Raw genomic sequence first — 18,882 nt, 5'->3', positions numbered from 1 at the left:
CTGTTGCCAGATTGACTCCATCTTCAAAGAGATATTAACATAGCGCCAGTTTCCCTTTTATCTTCCTTTAATTTCAAGGATGCCAGCCCAAATTAAAATGCAATGCGACTGAAATGAACCTAAAATATCAGAGACACAAAGGAAGGAGAGAAGGAAGGGGAACAAAAAAAAAAGGAAGACGCACGTTGGAAACACTGATTTGCATGGAAGACAACGTCTCTGTCATCAGCTGCCACATCTCAGGTCATACTTCCCTCTGATCCATTCTGGTGGTGTCCATGATTCATTGCATTTAACCAAATCATATGAACCCATAATAAAGCCCACACCCATAGATGTCAAATACTGATCGACTCTTGTAAATCCTGACTGATTATACAGAAAACAAGTAACACATATTTTTTAAATCGCACAAGGCATTTGCAGGTTGAATATTTCGGTCACAGTGCTGTCAGGTTCATTAACATTCAGCTGGAATAAGATAAGATGTGCCTGAAATTTGAGCCATGCAAAATGGGACACTTGGAGCCGTACTGTTATTTTCGTGCTTGTTTAGAGAAATTGTTATTTAAATGTTTGGTGATGGTTACAGGTATTAAACCTAATAACACCCTAATAAAACGGAATTTCAATATTTACCGGGACGAGCGGGTTCTGTGAATTTGCTGGATTCCCAGGTGACAGTGCTTTTTCACTGGCACGCAAAATGGGCTCCACAAACACTCCAAGTAACTGCTCTAATGACTGTTTTCCATGTCGGCAACAAAAACTCCAGACTTGCAGCTGTTCCCCACTCAGTTTGTGAAAAAAAAAAGAGCCTCTGATGAGGCAATGCTGCCTCCCAAATGTGGTGTGGAAATTAGAAAGAGTCAAGCCAAGTGCAGCTTGTTCTGAATACCAAATAGATGTTTGAAATAAAGTCCATATAAGTCAGTGCAGGCTTCCTATAGCCTGTTAAGATCAGCAGGGAAATGGATTCACAGGGACCACGCAACAAAACATACATCTGGTGCTGTGACTGAAAGACAAAACCCCATCTCTCTCTGTCACCCCAGCTCTGTATATATTTCATTTCATGTTTCTTTGAAAGTTTCTTCGCCGGCTGTGTTTGTATCTCAAAACTTGTAGTATTTTTTAACCGCGTCCCCACGGCAGGAGTATACATCCGTCTTCCTCCTCCTTGTGGAGCCATCCGGCAGCACAAATGTTAGAGATCGAGTGTCACAACAGCTTCCCCAGCTTCTCAGAAGAAGATTTCAGCTGCTCTTTCCCCACGCGGCGTCACTGTCACTGCCATAGCATGTTTAAGATAAAACGGGGAATGAAGGAGCTTGGAAGATGATGTAGCAGCGCTGGTGATGGCACAGAAGATCAAACTGCTGCAGAGAACTCCAGGAACTGAGGACGACGGACGGAGACGGAGAGGGGAAGCACGCATACTAATGCTGTTCCTCTGTCTTTTTTTCTTCTGTGTATAGGAGATCTTTACATCAACTTTAGAATGAACTATCTTCATGTCACGATGCCTCCTATGCAGCATTCCCGTTTCCATATAACGTCCCCACTGAAGCGCTCATGAATCACCAAACTGAGGCTGTCAATCAGTCATCCTGATTCCCATCCAACTGCCTTGACCTTGGTGTCAAGCTGATAAAGGTGTCTGCACTGCATAGAGGTAATTTACCTATGGCATAATGTGGGTAATAACTGACACAGCATATTGACTAGGCTAATTGACTTGATGATGGCAGTGAGAAGATGAATGGCGGGGTGCCTGTAGTGTATTTGTGTCATTAGCTGCGTACTGTAACACAGCGAATACTGGAGGAGATGCTCAGATTAGTTATCTGTCTGCAAAAAGGTGATGAAAGCAGATGAAAGTGACTGATGCTGGCATTCTCTCGCCGTGGAGGAGAAGCAGGGGTATGAGTGGTGATTTTTTTTAAAGGCCCATATGGCCATACATAACCATGGTCATATGCTGAGATACACTGCAAAATGGAAAATTTGACTTGACGGCATCAATCTTATCTCTAGTAATAACATGGGACTCACCAAGTTAATTCTAGGAAGAAGAAGGAAGATGGGGGGGGGGGACAGTCAGACAGTTACACAAGCAGAGCAAACAGGCAAGCAGTATGAATAATTGCTCAGAATTTGTTGCAAACATCCATTACAGTTCACAGACCAGCTCCCTGGTTCAACTTTGACCCACCGCTCTAACTGTTGTATACATGCACATGTCTGTCCTGTACACTGAGGGATTATTTCCAGTAGGCACTGTTTTTATGGCTTTATGTCCAAATGAACGGATGACTTGTTTACAGTCTTTTCGATCAGCTGACTTCTCCTGCCCTGGGAATCTTTGTTGCAGCGATGTTGCTACGTTCCCAGTAACTCAAATCTTAATTAAGTTTGTTTCATGGAGGGCCCATAATCTGCCATTATGTTCTCACTCAAGTGATGACTAGTTTGGGCAATAATTCATCAGAAAACAAATAAAAGCCCATCACATGTCTTGTTTTGTCAAAAACTCAAGAATATAGTATAGTGATGTCAAGACAAGGGAAAGCAGAAACTCTTCAGACATGTGAAGCTGGAGCCATCAAATGTTTGGCATTTTTGCTTAAAAATGATTAATTGGTTATCAAAATCAGTGTGGATTATTTTTATGTTGATAGAGCTACTGAAGAACCCTGATGATGTCATAGTGATATCATGTTATTTTTGAAGACACCCCTCAAAGCCACAGAAGACATGAGCTGGGACCCTATTCAGGGTCTGCATCCATCGGATAGGATGTCCCATGTCAAATGAGGCACCTTCACATGTGGCCAAGAAATGCCTTCTTCCACGAAGGCTCCAATGGAGGGAACCTTCTTGGTCCAACATATCGCAAGATTCATTGCGCGCCAGTACTGAAAATAATATGGCAGCAAACAATGCCAACAGAGAGCCCAGGGAGTACACTTTTAAATGTAAGTATTAATTTTCAGCTGAGTTCAACAGCTAATGTTACAACTGTTAAAATCAAAAGCCCTAAAACCTGAATTCCTTATACAAAAGTTTGTCATGGTTGCTAGGAGGATTACTTTGTGATACAATGGCAAGGGCAGGCGAAGCCCGTTTGACCTTAGCAGTCTATGACGGCTTCGTAGAGCACATCTTCCAAAGGATGTGGCCCCTGAATTGGGATGCAGCTATTGTTCCACTGTATTGACAGGCTGTATAGTACTCCTCATGGAAAGGAGTGAAACAAACCATGACACGATAAAATTAGTGGAGCACACCTTTCAACCTGAAGCTCAAAATTTTGCCTAAAATGTCATTTTCTTTGACAAGTTACACTGAGTTCTTCTTGTGTCCAGTATTCCTTACATTTACTAACTTTTTAGAATTTGTCACACAACATTAAGAATGTATTTTTAAAGTAAATGTGCAGTGTGAAAAGATTTGACTTGACTTGAATGGCAGTGTTTAACTGCAGGGTTTCGATGTCGGACAGAAAATGTCAAAATACGGTTCTGAGAGGGAAAGTAGGTCAAAAGTCCGCATGGGACCTCCGTCTCATCGCATTCACACCACCAACAAAACACCTCAAAACATGTTCCAGGATTCCCCAGTAATATAAAGGCAGTGTGCTTCTAAGTAGCTCACAGACACATGTTCAGATTTCGGGTGACATCCCCAGTCAACAGGTGCCAGAACACAACAGCTGCTGCTGCTGTTACTTGCCTGCTCTGAAGTTGCCCTGGGGAGCCTGTGCCAGAGCTGGTTTGGGTTCATCACGCATCTAGTTTTGCATTTCTGCAAAGGTTGTTTTGGCAGGAATGAGATGTGACAATGAAAAGGCTGAGGAGAAGTAGAAGTTACCTTAGGGAAAGGAGGGTGAACTAGTCTTTTAATCTCTGCCTTTTTATTCAGAAATGTGCATGGCATTTGATTTCTTTCCTGGAGGTATGGGCAAAAAAATCAGCTTGACTTTATTGAAAGTGATAACAAAACAAAAAAAAAAAGAAGTGAAAAAGAAGGTGAGCTCATTTTGGGATTCAGAAAGTGTTTGGTTCTCAGTCAACACAGCAGTGAAAAGCTCAAAAGTTCTTGCGGGTATAATGACCTCTTGACCTCTCTCCAAATAAGAGGGATGGAGAAGGTCTCCAGTTGGCTCCTTTGCTGCCTATTTAAGGAGCCGCCGGTCTGCTCGGCCTATTTTATCTGAGCCACAGAGTGGCTATTGGAGTCTGCATGATTGATGTGGTCTCATCTCTCAGGCTGTCACACTCTCCTGATGAGCAGATACTTTATTGACTCTGTTTTGGGGAGTGTGTCTAGTCTCACTGCTCACAAGAAAGTATAAGCTCTTTAAGGGGAATAGACTCCAAATACTGACCCCAGTCCTGATCTTCAAAGTGTCGATTTAAGTACAAGGTCCCATCAGATAAGTTCTCCTAGTGGGATATTAGTCTTGAAAAGAGGGGAGGAAATCAGCAAACTCTTAGTGCTCAGTGCCAGATCCCACTGACAAGAGCATGAAATCCTGGAGTTTAAATAATGGCATTAGCTAAGGTGACAACAGTCCATTGACGTCTGCTTTTGATCCAACGTCTTTCTTCACCCTAGCTATTGACTCCTTTCTGCCGCCAATAATGTCCAGCTGGTCAGGTTGCAGTGAACATCAATCCTGCAAGCTTCTCAGAGAAATAAATCCCTTTGCATATGTGCACATATACAGAAATGAAACCATTTTAAACACAAACAGGTCTGATAGAGCATTTACAAGCGGATTTTATGCTGTTGTTTGCTTATCCCTGCTTTGTGCCATGATACTCAGTTTCGGAAAAAAAATGTATATTAAAAATCTGTAATCCACAAAGTCTCTTGCCTTGCAATAAGGTGATGGCTTTGCATTTTCCATCCTAAGCTCTGCTGGCAATATAAGAGGGCAGCCTTCACAGAGGAGATTGCACAACCCAGTGTAATAGGCTACTTCAGTCATAAAGGGCAGGTGCTTATCTTGTCCATATAGGATCCTTTGGTCATACTGATCCGGCGCTGAGACATAAGGTCAAATAACCTTCATGTCCAGGTTTGTGTTGGCCGACCATTGAGAACAAGCTCTCTAGTGTAATACCAGAGGAAATACTATGGAAATATCTGTTGAGTGAGATGCTGTTATTTTCAGAAACGTGCTTTTCCTCCCATGACCCTTTCCCCTTTTGTATCCTGCACTGTGTGAGGGAGTTGTGGTTAAGACAACCAATTTGTTCCACTAGGAAGGAGAAATGCTGAGATAATAGGTGTAAATATCAGGGGGTTGTTTTTCTATGCCCTGTTAAATCATAATGAGAAGACAAGAGACAAGACTAAAAGTTAAAAGAGTGAGATAGAAATCAGTCAGACACTTTTGATTAGGATTCACTGAAACATGGTCCTCCATTACACCACGTGTGATACCAAAGCAGTCTGTTTTATGCTGTTACCATGGTCTTCTTTCGCAGTCGTCCCTGCATTATTTTTCTAGCAGACTCATTACCGAATGTCTCTCATTCTGCTATTTAACCTAACAAGACTTTGAATAGTACAATTTTAATTGTGAAATTGTGCAACCAAAACAGCTTGTTTTAACAAAGGATCTTGTTGCATGTAGGTGTTTCCTGCCCCAACCAAGAATGGGTCCCTCAGCAAGCAAGAGGTTTGACTGGGAGCCAGGATTGTTAACAGTCGGGGTTTCCAGTGTTACATTTCCCAGCCTGCAAAGCAAAGCCTGGGAAAAAGTGAAGAAGAAATAAAAACACAGAGTAACACAGTAATAACACTGCACCAGTCAGCAATAGTGTAGAATAATATGTAACAGAAATATGGGATTCTGAAACAATTGATGGATGGTGTGCATCGGTTTCATGCTGAGATGATTAGTATGATTAGTTAACTGATTAGTTTATGGACAAAAAATTAATCACATGACTCATTTATCAAAGAGAAATGCCAAACGTCTTCTAGTTCCACCTTCTATAATGTGAGGATTTGATTATTTTCTCCTTTTTATATCAATTAATAAATTTGTTATCTTTGAGTTTTGGACATTTGGTTAAATGTGGACAATGTGTTTTATCCAGTAAAAAGGAAAAATAACCATTTGACAGATTAATTAGTAATGAAAGTAATCATCACCTGCTTTCTTCTGGCAGCAAACATTTAACGTTGATATATTTCCTGCCACTACTGTTTCCTTTATTATATAATAATAATAATAATAATAATAATAATAATAATAATAATAATAACTTTATTTGTGTTTCACCTTTAAAAATAGGATTTACAAAGTGCTTTGACAGACAATTGAAAAGCATTGGTATCTATGATATATATCATCGTTATTATCTTTAAACTTTGATTATAACCAAATATACAGTATGTTCACATCACATCTGAAAAACAAATAAAATCCATGCCATCTCCTCGCTCGGCTTACTGTTTCAGGTGACTGTTTTGTTTACAAATGGACTATTGATCAGGGTTTTGTCCTCTTGTCTGCTAATATAATCACCGAACCAGAGGATAAATCCTTGTTGATTACAGGAATTTACTTTAATTAAGACTACTGACACTGTTCACTGATATTTTTAAAAACACCATTGATAACCATGTTAAGCTGATATCAGCTAAGCTGCTACACTTACTTTGTTGTGATTTGCCTTTTAAACCATCGGCTACTGGGATTTGAGCTGTCAAACTGCGAAGCTTAGCCCAAAACAAAGAGATGCAGAAGACAAAAAAAACAAAAACGGTTTACAATATGTCTCTGGTGTTCAGCATGATGGACGCAAGGGCAACATTTCCAATGAATTTGCCTTTTCATACATACACGCACGCACACACGCACACACACACACACACACACACACACATTGCCTGGGTAGCTGGAAAGATTAACAAAGAAGGAAATGAACTGCAGCCAGACTAAGACATTGTATCTCAATGGGACCTTCCTGGTTTAAAAAAGGATAAATAAATAAAATAAAAGAGCAGGGTTTGCTCAGTAGAGGTAACCACATTTTATATTGAAACAACCAGACCGACCACATACTAAGTTGTTTGTTCCTATACGCTATGATACAACCCATAGAAGCATCTCCTGAGATATCACCTCCTATTGGACTTTTATTGTCATGGTTACAATCATGAACTGATGGTTGAGCTCGGAACAGTCGCGATTTAGGCATAAAATCTACTTTTTAGGAAATCATTCCTTGATGTTCATTAAGATCACAGGACCTTCGTTGTCGTGGTTACCATAATAAATGCGCTTCCACAAATGACCTGTGAGGCTGTTTGTCACACAAGGACCGTGCCGCTAATGTGTTTTTTGTCGAGTTAAACTTCTGTACTTTCTGATTCAGTGTTGAGTGTTTGTTTGTTTTTTCACAAACTTTATGATTATGGGAGTTGAATCACAGTAATCCCACAGCGTCTCCATCCAATTTCATTTTCATTAAGTAACTCTATGTAATTTCCGTAGTTCAAGCATGTTGAATGTAAATGTTTTTTTGTGTGTTTTCTACGTTTGGCTTGGCCTGGTGCTGGCATTTTGCTGTTGAATCATTGCACATTATTAAATCAAATCTGCTGCTGGCAATACAAAATGGAGAATTTCCAGAGCCGAGTGGAAAAAGGTCTAGTTAATGGATCGCATTCTTTTTTATCTTTCAAATAATGAATCTTTCTATTAATGTGGTGCTGACTTTGATGTCGATCCACAGGCATATAAACCATTAGTCATGAAGCTGTCTACTGTTATTTTGTCTTTTTTCTATTTTTTTTACACTGTAGGACATGTTTTTTTTTTTTTTTTTTGTGGCCTTTGATGCCAGACTGCTTTACTGCTTTATTATTCATCAACATACTTATGGACCATCCATCCATCCATCCATCCATCCATCCATCCATCCATCCATCCATCCATCTATCCATCTATCTATCTAGCCAAAATTACAGTAATTATTTAAATAGGACAAAAGCTGTTTTACCTGATATGAGATCCAAACATGCATATTATTCTATCAAAACAGTGAAAACATCAATATTAACACTGATGGCTTCAGAAAAAAAAAAAAAAAAAAAAAGCTCACAAATTTTAATCTTCATTGAGGCCTTATGGAGCTCTCACTGTCCCTGATGCAGCTCTCCTTGCTTAAGAACATTTCCTGAAATGAGCATCGCTGTCTTAAAAGACTGGAAAAGGCAGAAAGCTGCACTAAAATCGAGAACATGACACTCGGATTGAGAAAAATATTGGAACAGCATGTGCTGAAAATAGGTCAAATGTTAATACCACCCTACTGGCAGAGTTATTTTTTTTTGTGTGTGTGTGTGTGTGCGTGCTTGTGTGAAGGAAATTAGATCGGAGGATGTAATGACAGACATAATACCTTGTTAAGATGGAGACTTCTCTGCACTGTGCTGCTCTGATGCCATCAGGGACAGGGATGAACACTAGGGGGCAAGCTTAAGCCTTTCTCTCATGTCCATAGCATATTTAGCCAATTAGATCTCCTCTCTCCCCTCTTCCATCCTCTAGCACTTTGTGTGGTGTGTGTTTGTGTTTGTTTAGCAGCGCTGTACGCCTGCGACAGCCTGAACTCACACGTTGTTAGTGTTTGTTTGGGTGTGGGCCTGCATGTGGCGAGCCACCCACTTTAATCTTAATCCTAAAAATAATGTTCATGAGGCTTCTTAGTGTCGTGATTCAGGCGAGCTCTGAGGACGCCTGGCATCTTGGATTTAAAATTGGATTGCATCCCCAAATCTTTCCCTCTCTTTCTATCCCTGCCTCTTTCCATCTCTCTCCCTGCGCCCCCCCACGCACCCTGTCAAGTCTCTTGTTGTTGCAGGTTGTCTCTTTAGATACACTAGCCTCTCTGTCTTTCTCCATTCTACCCTGCTTTTATACTCTTGTGTAGTGGCTCCCTCATTGTATGGCGGCTACCTTCTCTCTCTGTCTCTTCATCCTCTCTCGCCCCAGCCCCATTTCTCCTGCTCTCTCGCTATCGAATCTCTCTCATCGCGCGGCGGCTCCTTTGCGGTGTCTGCCTCAATTTGCATCTTTCCAGGGGAGAGCAGTGTCAGCTCAGGCCCTCCTGATCAAATCCTAGCAGCTGATGACTGCTTTCATCCCTCATTTAGCTGCCTTGCGTCTGTGTAGCTGCCTCCCTGTTTCCCACAATTCTTTGCAGGTGCGGGAGTGGTGCCTGCCTGTGTGTACTGGTCTGTCTGCTTGCGTTGGTCTGTTGGTTGTTTGTTGCTGGGGATCAGAGAACAGATGGTGCGCTACGTTTCCCCCTGCAGAGGGTGAGCGCTACAAAGTGCAGCATCATGCACGCTGGGGTTTTTACTGCACAACAATGAACACGCCTGATCTCTGCTATTGTTTGAGCCTCATCAGCACAAATAAACACCACTTTATCATGTTGTTTGTGCAGAGTTCTTCTGCCATCTCTATACTTTCCAGCATACTGTAGCATCCCCTCCCGTTCTTTGAAAGGTTTATCCTTGTGTGACTTTTTTAAATATTTAATCAAGGATCCTCATAATGCCTCGCTAAAAGTTTCCACAGCAAATTAAAGCTGTAAGATTGAAAGGATTGCCCTTGACTGTTTTCAATAGATAACTGGTGAAATATTAAGAGCATTGTTAGGGGGACCTTTTTGCACTATAGCCGTCTAAAACACTACAGTCATTTGACAGTTCCCGAGTTCTGCAGAGATTATGGGCTTCAGCAAAAACTCCCTGGGCATTGCAGCTGTAGCTGGAAATATATTTGTAGGGAAGTAGCGTCAGTGCAAGCATGAAGGCGGCACACCCGCCCGGAGGGATGAGTGGGCTTAGCATGGATGATAACTCTCAAGGGGCCCCCTCTTTCTAAAATATTAACAAGGTGGATGCATTCATTTCACTTAAAAGTCTTAATTTAATTTATTGCCAATAGCTGTTGCTTCTGATGTTGCCAGAGCGCATGAATGGCAAGAGACTGGAAGATTGCGTGACACAAACACCATCAGTCAGCTCTGAATTTTGCGACTCACAGCAGTGAAGTGGGTTTATTTTTAACTGCTAATGAATCTGTTGTGTTTGGGCCAATGCCAGGCACTTGGAAGCCAAGATTAAAACTTTGCTCTTGCTGATCATAACAAAAGCCATGGGATTAGTCACTGGAGATAGAGTCAAGGTCTGTGCCCACACAGCTAATTGAGCTCTTATCTGACGCCAGCCGGTAATGCCATTAATCATAAATGGCATGTCATGTTCATAAGGAAATGTGGACGCTCCATGAGCTCCTGGTGAGCTCTGAAAGTGCATCCTTCTTTGTTTTCGAAAAGTGCATGTCAAGCTTTTGGAGATTAGCTTGTTAGAATTTTCTCTTTGTTAACTCGGACTCATACAAACACGCTGTGATTTATTGCTCTTCTTTATGACCAAATCTGTGCTCAATTCGTTGAGGCACGAGCCCCTTGTCTTATTTTCTGCTGGCTACCGAGACTAATGATAATCTGTGGGAGCGTGATTTGTTGCTCAGAGCAAACACAGACCCTCTATTTTCTTGTTTACTCGGCTTCACTGGAGGCGGTTTACCATAGATATAGCCAACAAAAGTGGAAGAGCAAACATGATCTATTGTTAACCACTGCAGTTGTTGCACAGCTGCTATTTCTAGATGCCCTGTAGAAACGCACTGGTATACCTGTGAAGATACGTGTAGTTACAGTAGCTCTCCCTGCTTTCTCTATTTTCTGCCTCTGAGCTATTTTCCTCTTTGGAAACCATGTGAGTATAACAAAGCACTGTTGTCTTATGACCTTTGATTGAGCCCATTTTCCCCAGGAGAGAGTAAAATTATCACCTTTTGTGTTCCACTTTCAAATCATGCATAACTTTAATTGCCAGCCCATGATGGGGTCTATGAGAAAGCTCTAAAAACCTGAGTGCTCACATCAGTGTGCGCTAGTAAATTAGCATGACAGTGGCGGGTGGCTGCATTGGGAGTAAGGGGGAGGAGGAGGTGGCGGGAACGGGGCTACGAGCTCAGCAGAATGATTGAAATCCCTGCTGTCAGGTGATGGCTGCTCAGGTGATGCACCACAACGCTAGCGCCTCTCAAAGCAGAATGCAGGCGGAGGGAGAGAGAGGAGACATTAGATGTTTTCCTATGAGAGGGGATCAAGGAGGATTTGGCTCCGTGCTGCCTGTTTCTCTCCTGTTTCTTGTCAGGGCTGCGTGTCAAATGTAGCCTGCAAACATATATACATAATGTGTAAAGGCACGTGCACAAACCACCCGCTAATACAAGAGCATCACATGGACAGAGGCGGACACGTCCTGCCACATATGTTCACACAGACAATCAATCAGAAGGATGTTACGTAGAAAAGAGGATTAATTTGAAAGACTTGATGGCTTTTCACAACCAGTGGCTTGGATGTGCTCATGCCAAGTGAGCAATATGACAGATGTACTAGCAGTGACCGGAATATGAGGACAACTGAGGTAACAGTGATGGAAGTTGATAAAGGAACTAGAACAAAGAGAAGAAAGGTTTCTTCTTACAATCGTCCTATTTATTTCAGGATCAAAGATTCTGTGCAGCCAGTGAATGATTTCATTTTCCAGTCACAAAGTAGATTTAAGATGTTACTTTATGCTTAATGTTAGGAAGACTGTTTCAGAAAAAAAAGAAAGACCAAAGAAATTAGACACCTTACCCTCAGGCTAACTCAGGCCTAGGACTAATGTTACCTTGGTAACAATCAATGACACCTGCAGCTGACCAGAAGCACCAAAACAACAAAAAACAGGAAAACATGGCTCATAATTTGTGGTTTTGCTAACGTTGTTATGCAGAGAGCAATGAGAAAGAAAACAGTTTTTATAGACTGCAGCAATCAGATCTTTTCATTGTTTCACTCTTGAGTTAATTTCCCAAGTACAACGTCCCTGTAACTGTTGAATATTTTTCTGCCGTGGTAAATAGAGCTCAGCAGTTGCATGACGTTCCTTGGTCGGCCATTGTTTTTTTTTTGAAAGAAGTCTTAATTTACCCAGAATTCATTGTGGCACAGTCCGGCTCTACGATATTTCAGACGCCTACATCAGAGACGTACAGTTACTAGTTACTATGCAGATTAAGATTTTATGTACTTCTATTAAAAATTATTATTCCCTATTAGAGATTAAACTACCTAAACATCAGTGTTTAAAATCCACTTTATGTTATGCTTATGTTAAGAGTTTGATACAGGTGAGACAAAAACAAAACACTACAGCTATAGTTGTGGCACTGGCTCATAGAACATGTGGTGTAAGGTGTACAGTTAAACACAGAAATCCAAAAACTGACATTTTTACTTTACAACATTAAAAATCAGAACACCAGCAATAAACAAAGGATTGAATGAATAAATTAAATCAGGTCTCACTTACATAATTTAATACATTCACAGTCTTGGCATTTAGGTACATATACCATGACCCTTTTGCAATGTGATGCTGCAACATTTAGTTAAGCAAAGGAATTGAACACATCTGCCACCTATGTCGTTTTTCAGTTCTTTAATTCCGCCTGGTGTTTTTATGCAAAACACTATTTTGTTTCTATGTACCTACATAAAAATGACCATTAAAGGAAATGTGAATCTGGATATCATTTAGCTGCCACTTTGAATGTGTTGAAAGCTATAGTTTTACCTCTTTTATTTTCACATGCTTGTCCTGTTGTTTAGAGCCTCAAATCTAGACCTTTGGGTAAATGTGAAGGGACATTCACACCTACCTAATACTAACAATTGTGCCAGTATTTAAAACCCTTTGGTGATATTAGTGTGTTGTCAAGTTGTAACACTCATCTACTGGTTAGGATCTGAACTACGTTATGTTTGGTTGCATTGTGCAGTGCATTAAGTCAGCAGGCCATGGATGGACGAAGAGTACCATTAAAAGCTCTGTAATGCATTTGTATTATTCAGATACGTCAGGCCCATTAGCACACGCACTAGAAGTGGCATTCTTACTACAATCCACCAAGAGCTTACAAACTGGAGCTCCAGGGAGAAAGGAACAGCTGAAGGATGCAGTTTAAAAATACCAGATTGTTTTTCTCCAGGGCTGGAATGACTCATTAGCCAGGCAGCAGAGCAGGAAGTCTTGTCAGTTGGGTCGTCCCACAGTACAGTGACACGCAAATTGCGCCAGCGCATCACTAACAGTGGTACAGTCATTTTGGGACCGTAAGAACAGCAGCGATGCACACATACAATTGTAGATACCTTAGCATAAACAGACACACCTGTGCTGGAATCCAGGGAAGTGATTTGTGCAGACTGCAGGAGTTTTCTGTTTTCTGGGAGGTAGAGGGAAAATCTCAGGTGGCTGCCATATGCTGACGTGTTTATCCCTGCCTCTCATCTCGCGGCTCACTTGTTCAGGAGCGAGGGGTGTTGGGAGATAGCCTGGCCAACGCATCGCTCAGGTACTGCAGCGCCACCGTGACTACTTGCCACTGTTGGATCTTTACTCTGGTGTTATCTGATGGTCGCTTTGCCGTGAGGTGTTGTGAAACCGGTGCTCATACGTCACCGGCTCCTCTCCTATCTCTGTGGATGCAGCCCAAGGAGGTGTGAGGGGTGCTGAAGGGGTTAGGGGCCATATTGGGGGCAGACTTGCATGGCACTCAGCCTTGGATCATCCCTCACCTGGGAGATAAAGAACAGGAATGATGACTCCCCAGCATGAGCTGAGCTTTAGGCCAGCGCTCGACCTTTCCGGTAAAAAAGGTGACTGATCCGTGGAGGCCTCTGATGTAAAGAAGTGCCTTTATCAGGCCAACAGGGAGGAAGAGGAGCAGATAGCAGACACGCTGGTGCAAAGAATTATAACTGATTTTGGGGTTGGATGGGTGGGGATTTTACTAATGTCTCTCTGCATTCATCCCCCTCCTTTTCTGTTTTCTATCCTTTCATCCCTCTATCCTTATCGGAGCTCGTCTGCAGAAAAATCCATTTTCCTGCAGTAGCCCGCTTTGTCTGCGCACGGTGCAGCGCTACTGAGGCAGGTGGTAAATAATGCACAAGTCATTCTCCTTTCATTCTTCCAAAGGAGCTAGCTCTCGCTATAAGACACTCTCTGAAGTGGGCTTATTAAACCAACCAGGCCGCTGCCGTTTCTTCTCTCTCTTTTTTGGGAGGGGGGGCAGAAAGTGAGAATGTCCCTAAAATCATATCTGCATGCACGGGTCCATTATTCCACTCCCCCAACCCTTACCCTTTGAAAGTAAAAGAAAAAATCCCCATGGGACACACACAAAACCCTCAAAGTCACTAAGTGAGCCTTTGCTGTGGTGCACTGCAGAGATCCTGCAGTTAGGTTGCGCCTGATCCCTCGCAGGAAGATAAGATGGCCGGCTTTCTTGTGGAATCCCTGCCTTGTACGTTTCGGTTTATGGCATTTAGAAGAGAAACTATGAGAAAGAGGAGCAGATGGCCATCGTCCTCTGGACACAGGATTCAAAGTGATGGTTGATGAAATCCAACTTCGGAAGTCTTGCCCACCTTTTCTGACGAGTAGCGTTGTAACCTTTACATGAAAGTGCCCAGACTGTCTCTGGCATGGGCCTTTTTGGCTTCTTCTACACCCCCATGAGTATCGTCATGGGTTTTCTTTTACCTTATTTTATTTTTTATGTACTTCAGTTATTTTATTTTATTTTTTCCATTTACCAAGTGTTTTGTTTTTTTTATTCACCTCCTATTTTCACCCAATCCTGTAACGACACTCACAAAGTGATGTTTCACTTTCAGTCAAGATGCTGCAAGGTTGTCATTTCTCTTTAAAGCATAGCAGAGAACAGAGACCTGCTAGTGTTTGCTTTAAGGTCTCTATTCGGCGCTGTGCTTTAAAATATACAGTAAATACTGTTTGAGTCAGAGGCAGGCCAAATTCAGTTTCACACAGCTACAGTTTTCACTTGCTTTGGGTGTAAGTGAAAGGTCTAGGCTAGAGAATGAATCAGATATATGCGGAGGCAGAGGAAGATATGAGATCCTATACCTCACTAATGTCAAAAATCCACCTACATATGCTCACAGAGTATTTCAGCCTCCACAAATATTTACCGGATTTTCAATACTTTTTATTGCGCAACAAATCTTAACGTAACCCTCTGACAACTATTTTGGAAAGAGAGGCTTGTAACAAATAAAAAAAAAAAAAAAAAAAAAATACAATGTGATGGTCGAAAAAATAAAAAAAAGCACTGCTGTGAGAGCTGCTCTTTTTACAGGGAAGAACAGCAGAGGTAGGCCTCGTGTTACTGGCCCTCATACATTTGCTTGCAGGAAACGACTCAAAAGATGAAAGGAAGGGAGAGGCTTGTCTTTTTTCAGGTCACCATGCCTCCGAGGCTGCCTACACATCCAAAATAGATGGATCTACAAGAAAGCTGGCCAGAATTAGTTAACGCTCGCACAATGATCTGCCTAATTTATTTATTTATCCTATTCTTTTCATTTTCTGCTAGTCTCAGGACGTCCCTCTTCCCCTGGCGATCTCCTCCAGATGCCTGTGGGTGCACCGCGTCTCTGTATTCCTTCCTCTGTGCGCCTGATGAGTCACGCACGGGGACTGAAAAAAAGAAATTACACAGTCGTTTGTTAGAGATAATGGATAACTAATGGTTGCCTTACGTGATGGTACTTCAGAGCATGTGGTGTTGTGTGAGGTGTGGTAATCCAATGTGCTGCAAGTGAGTTGCAAGATTAAAGGTGCTGACATTCTGATGTGATGAGACAGACTCTGTAAATGCCACCCGCGAGCCAGCAACAAGCCGGTCGGTCACTACAAACCGCAAAACTCAGCGCCACCTGCCCACCTTACCCCAGTCATTTCTCCCCATTCATCTTCTTCCAGCTGATTGACTTCCCCTTTCTTGGACAGCAATCCAGTCGCTCTCTGCCATTCACACATCATTAAAATGTGCCGTGATTTCCTTTTCATCCCCCTCCAAATGAAAACTCTCCCATGTGTCACGGTGTAGTTGTGGCTACAGCAGCAGAGATAACAGCTTGCTGAGCACTGTCATCTCAATTCTGTCTGAGTTTTTCTCGTGAAATGTAACTCTGCAGCATCAGTTGACTTCCTGTTAGAGTCGGTACTTTGTTCAACCACTGCTTTACTCACAGACACAGAGCTGAGGATTTATTATCTGTGTTTGAGAGATAACGTGCAGGCTACATTTAGTTTTCTTGTGACTGCATTTACTGATATTTAATGCCTTTTTAAGACAGGTGATGTCCTATAGACATATAAATTTAAAGGTCCCACATTTTACACTACACACTACACAAGAAGATATATCTCTGGTTTTTAGTACCAAAAACCATCTCAGTGTAGTTTTACATCTCCTCTCTCAGGCTTCTCTCTGGAGCTCGAGTAACAGCTGGTCAGTGAGCCAATCAGGAGAGAGGCTCTGAGTCTCTCTTCTGATTTGCTGACTGTTTGCAGGATTTGGTTTCTGTGAGTGAGTTTTTGATCAATCAGAAAAGTTGGACCGTGGGTCCAGGTGGGCTGGGCTTGGAGTGGGGCTGAGGGAGGTGACTGCTTCGTTGTGAAATCCCAAAGTTACAAAAGTCCTGAAGACTTGTTTTAAGGCTCAGTTTCTGAATACAGGCCATGTATATTTCTCTGTGGACTGAGGCTTTGATACTTTCACAGTATCAATATAGAACCTAGACCTGCTTTATAATCAAACAAGACTTGGAAATCTCTTACATGGCTGATTATACACATGGATGTTGGGGTAGGAGATCTAAATGCATGTATTTTTTTTTCACCATATGGATTTGTGTGTGTGTGTGTGTGTGTGTGTGTGTGTGTGTGTGTGTGTGTGTGTGTGTGTGTGTGTGTGTGTGTGTTTGCGTGCCATGACATATGGGCATAGTAAGCATTGTATCCACTTCAGTGAGGATGAGTTCAGTGATGCTCCTTGAAGCTGCACTTGCTGGTTGAAGCATGTCTTTCTGGGCTCGCCCGCTCTCAGTCAGGTCTTCTGGTTTTGAGGTGATTGCAGATGACACGTTTGCAGCCGCTCTGCATAGTCAGCTCGCCAGTCCAGCAGAGTGCAATATTGCAAAACAGGAGAAGACTGAGAAAGGTTAGATGACACATCATGACAGTAAAAAAAAAAAAAAAAAAAAAAAGAAGAGTGTCAGTGATGGTTTGTCATGTGAAGTTCCTTGGCTCATTTTCACTGCCTTCTGCCCTCAGGCTGTAGATCCACCTGTATCATTCATCACATCTTCACATGAATGACAAAAATCTACCTACTCAAAACACTTCTCTGTGCTGTACAGATCATTCACCTATGCATAACCTTGGAATGACTAATGTGTGTGCGTGCAGCTGTTTCTACCCTGAGGACAAAAGCTCTGCAAGGTGAAGTTTGGCATCCATGTCAAGAACAAAGCAGTAACAGCTCTGGCAATTTAGAAATCCGTGTTTGGTTTCCCCCTCATTCTTTCCTCCACAGCAATTCTATAAGCCAACTAAATGGATCACTCACAGAATGACTTTGGCATAGTCTACATTGGGGGAAAAAATACATTAAACAAGCACTTAATCTTTGACCAATTATAACTGACACAAACACTTCATCCAGAGCTAGTCTCTCCTCAACAAGCACAAGAAGTCTAGAATCGAGCTGTCAGGAAGATGAGGACTGGATAATGTTTGCGGCAGCTCTACCTCCAGGTGTAGAAAAACAGAATAGACCATTCTTTAACAGCTCAACTACAATGGCATCAAACTAGCATCAAACCGTGTAACCAGCCCTTACAGCATGTTCTCCTCTCCGACCACCTCAGTGTGTTTGCTCATCTTCACGTGCCCAAATCTGCGAGGCTGCCTGTGGGTGCTGTCACTGCGCTCTCCCTCTCCAGCTGACACTTCACACGAGGAGGTGTTAGCTTTATATGAAGCGATCATCCAATATTTACTGGGGCTGTTATCCTTTTTAGATAATGCAGCAGTGATTCATTAGGCCCGTGTAGTGCATTAACAGTGAGGGCTTGCAATCCTCACATTTTAGATTGATGATACGAGAGCCCTGGAATTATGTGAGAGAGCCTGAGTCAGTTTGGGGAGTGGTGAATCATGGTTTTTTTTTTTTTTTAGAACACCTGAAATACAAGAAACTCATTCAAAAAAATGATACACAGTCAAATGGGAATGTTCATACATAATATACATATTGCCAATATCCAAATGTAATACATGTACATATATTGCACTTTCATATATGAAATATATGTGCATATAAAATAAAAACCCATATGTAAAAATTGCAAATGAAGCCTATTGGAAATGAAAACAGATTCATATATTGACATTAATATCTAGCACATACAAATATGTAGGTTTATGTATGTATGCTTATATTGAGGACATGTTACATGGATTAAATACGTATCCATCCCAAAGCCTGTCAATAATGTTTTAATTAAGTTAATAAGACATAAGTAATTAATTAAAATCATCCATCCATCCATCCATCCATCCATCCATTATACAAATATTTTTAATATATGTAAATATACACATTTTACTAAGGGTATTTCATCTATGCTATGAAGTTATATCTTCATATATCCAGAAGAATTATATGTGTGATATATAGCTGACATATATGGCAGCATTACTCTTGATATAGGGACCTATGTCATACATTACATTTCTGAATCCAATTAGTCTTTTTAGTGAAACCAACTTCTGTTGACAGTTGACATCTCTGAAAGACTTTGTCCTGTCTCTTAATATAAGTTTTTAGGTATGGACAGAGAA

The 18,882-nt window shown here is 41.6% G+C and overlaps 1 protein-coding gene across 2 annotated transcripts in view; it reads left to right on the top strand.

Moving 5' to 3' along the window:
- Positions 1-18,882, top strand: part of rtn4r (reticulon 4 receptor) — a 45,646-nt gene that overhangs the window by 16,152 nt on the left and 10,612 nt on the right. The window contains exon 1 of one of the 2 annotated variants that reach the window (XM_071483676.1): positions 16,568-16,843. The exons of the other annotated variant lie outside the window; for it this stretch is intronic. Within the exon in view, the coding sequence (XP_071339777.1) occupies positions 16,816-16,843 (28 nt within the window). The 5' untranslated portion in view covers positions 16,568-16,815. Of the gene's footprint in view, positions 1-16,567; positions 16,844-18,882 lie in introns of those variants that run through there. 2 annotated transcript variants of the gene reach the window in all.

Source organism: Trachinotus anak, unplaced genomic scaffold (genome assembly GCF_046630095.1).
Source record: "Trachinotus anak isolate AG129_WGS33_773 ecotype Australia unplaced genomic scaffold, CSIRO_AGI_Tana_v1 ptg000008l, whole genome shotgun sequence".
NCBI classification, from domain to species: Eukaryota; Metazoa; Chordata; class Actinopteri; order Carangiformes; family Carangidae; genus Trachinotus; species Trachinotus anak.
Note: the sequence above shows the minus strand (reverse complement) of the source record. Positions and strands in the feature narration are given on the sequence as shown.